The sequence below is a fragment of the Babesia bigemina genome, scaffold Bbigscaff_62784 (genome assembly GCF_000981445.1).
Source record: "Babesia bigemina genome assembly Bbig001, scaffold Bbigscaff_62784".
Lineage (NCBI taxonomy): Eukaryota > Apicomplexa > Aconoidasida > Piroplasmida > Babesiidae > Babesia > Babesia bigemina.
This window is the reverse complement of record NW_012237062.1, coordinates 1-1,477: the sequence shown is the minus strand read 5'-3', so window position 1 is coordinate 1,477 and position 1,477 is coordinate 1. Positions and strand designations below refer to the sequence as shown.

Sequence of the window (1,477 nt, the reverse complement as noted above, 5' to 3'; positions counted from 1 at the left end):
TCAGCACATTGGTCAGCACGTTGGTCAACACGTTGGTCAGCACGTTGGTCAGCACCTTGGTCAGCACATTGGTCAGCACGTTGGTCATGGCATTGGTCACCACCTTGGTCAACACTTTGGGCAGCACTTTGGTAAGGTGCTAGGTCAGCTATTAGGTCACCACATCAGTTATGTACTACACAATCACATACAACGATTAATGAGTGATACAACAAATTAAAGCACAATTCATAAGTTAGGTGAGTAGGTGATGCTAGGTGAGTGTAGACAGTGAACACGTGAGTACGATTATGGTTGCAGATAAAACACCCTGTTAAGCTTGTTAACGCGTCCAGCAGCAAGTAGTGATTGAGCGGCGATACGATGTGATGATGGTGAGTGTAAGTGACATTTGATGTGGAGCAGGTCGAGGCGGATGACCATGATGTGGAGCAGGTACAGGAAAGAGAGGAGCCAGAGGGCTAATACAGTGATCGAGAATTTCTCTCTGATATCCCAGAGGAACTTATCGATTTGATGTCGTAATTGAATAATACCCGAATTTTCACCGAGCATCTTTTTCATCGCTTCACAGAAATCTCTGCAAGTCCTTTTAGCCCCTTCATTATTACCAGAGCCATTAAGTCCCCATGGATGTCCGAAGGTAAAACCGTATCTGTACAGGGTAGGGTGAGTATCACGGCACGTGACGATTGATTTGCATTTTGCCGAATGGTTGTGGGTAGGGGATAGAGTCGTAGGCTTCCCTGTTGAATCAGTGTATTTGACTCGGCAGTTTTCGACACAGCTTTTCACATGACACTTACTTCCGGCTGGTCCACATTTCTTGCAACAGTCATCATATAATTTTTTAAGCAGATCGCAGAATGTCTCCGTGATATAGACTATCCACGACAGGTGATTGGCCTTGTGTTCGGCGGAGTAATACCTAGTGATTTCCTGCGTCAGCGATTTAACATACAGACCACAAGGTACTACTGACGCAGACGTACAGCTGCTTATGCTGATCAAATCGCCCTTGGAATGCGCGTCACGGTGCGAACGATTATCAAGCAATATACTTGGATCAAGGCCTCCATATTGCGTTCCAAAATATGCTGCGTTGACAGCCTCTCTAAATGCTTGTTGCGTATGCGTCTGCGATGCTTTTACTCCATAAAACCCGCCGGTGTAATCTGTGATATAGCCATAGTAGAACGCGAAGATGTCTCCGAGTGTCTGCGGAGGCTTTTGTAAGAGACACGTCAGCTGAGCGCACAGCTTGGTTAGTGGAGCGGACTCACTGCCGCAAAAGCCCTCAAGCACTTTCTTGAGATACTCTCCCGTCTGCCTGTGAGAGGCAGTGACACTTATGTCAGCGAAGCCCATTGGCGTTCTGCAAGGGATACCTCCATGGTTGGAGAGCGTACATGTCAGCTTACAACCCGGCTTGCTGAAGGAGTGTGGCAAAAAGCCGGGGAGACCATCTTCTAAAAAG

General features: G+C 47.2%; 1 protein-coding gene across 1 annotated transcript; it reads right to left on the bottom strand.

The window, feature by feature from the left end:
* Positions 1 to 288: 288 nt before the first annotated feature.
* On the bottom strand, positions 289 to 1,477 carry BBBOND_0001640 (hypothetical protein, conserved; the record flags this gene model as incomplete). Its single annotated transcript, XM_012915005.1, has 1 exon — positions 289 to 1,477. A coding segment is annotated over one exon (1,189 nt), but the record flags the coding sequence as incomplete, so codon positions are not given.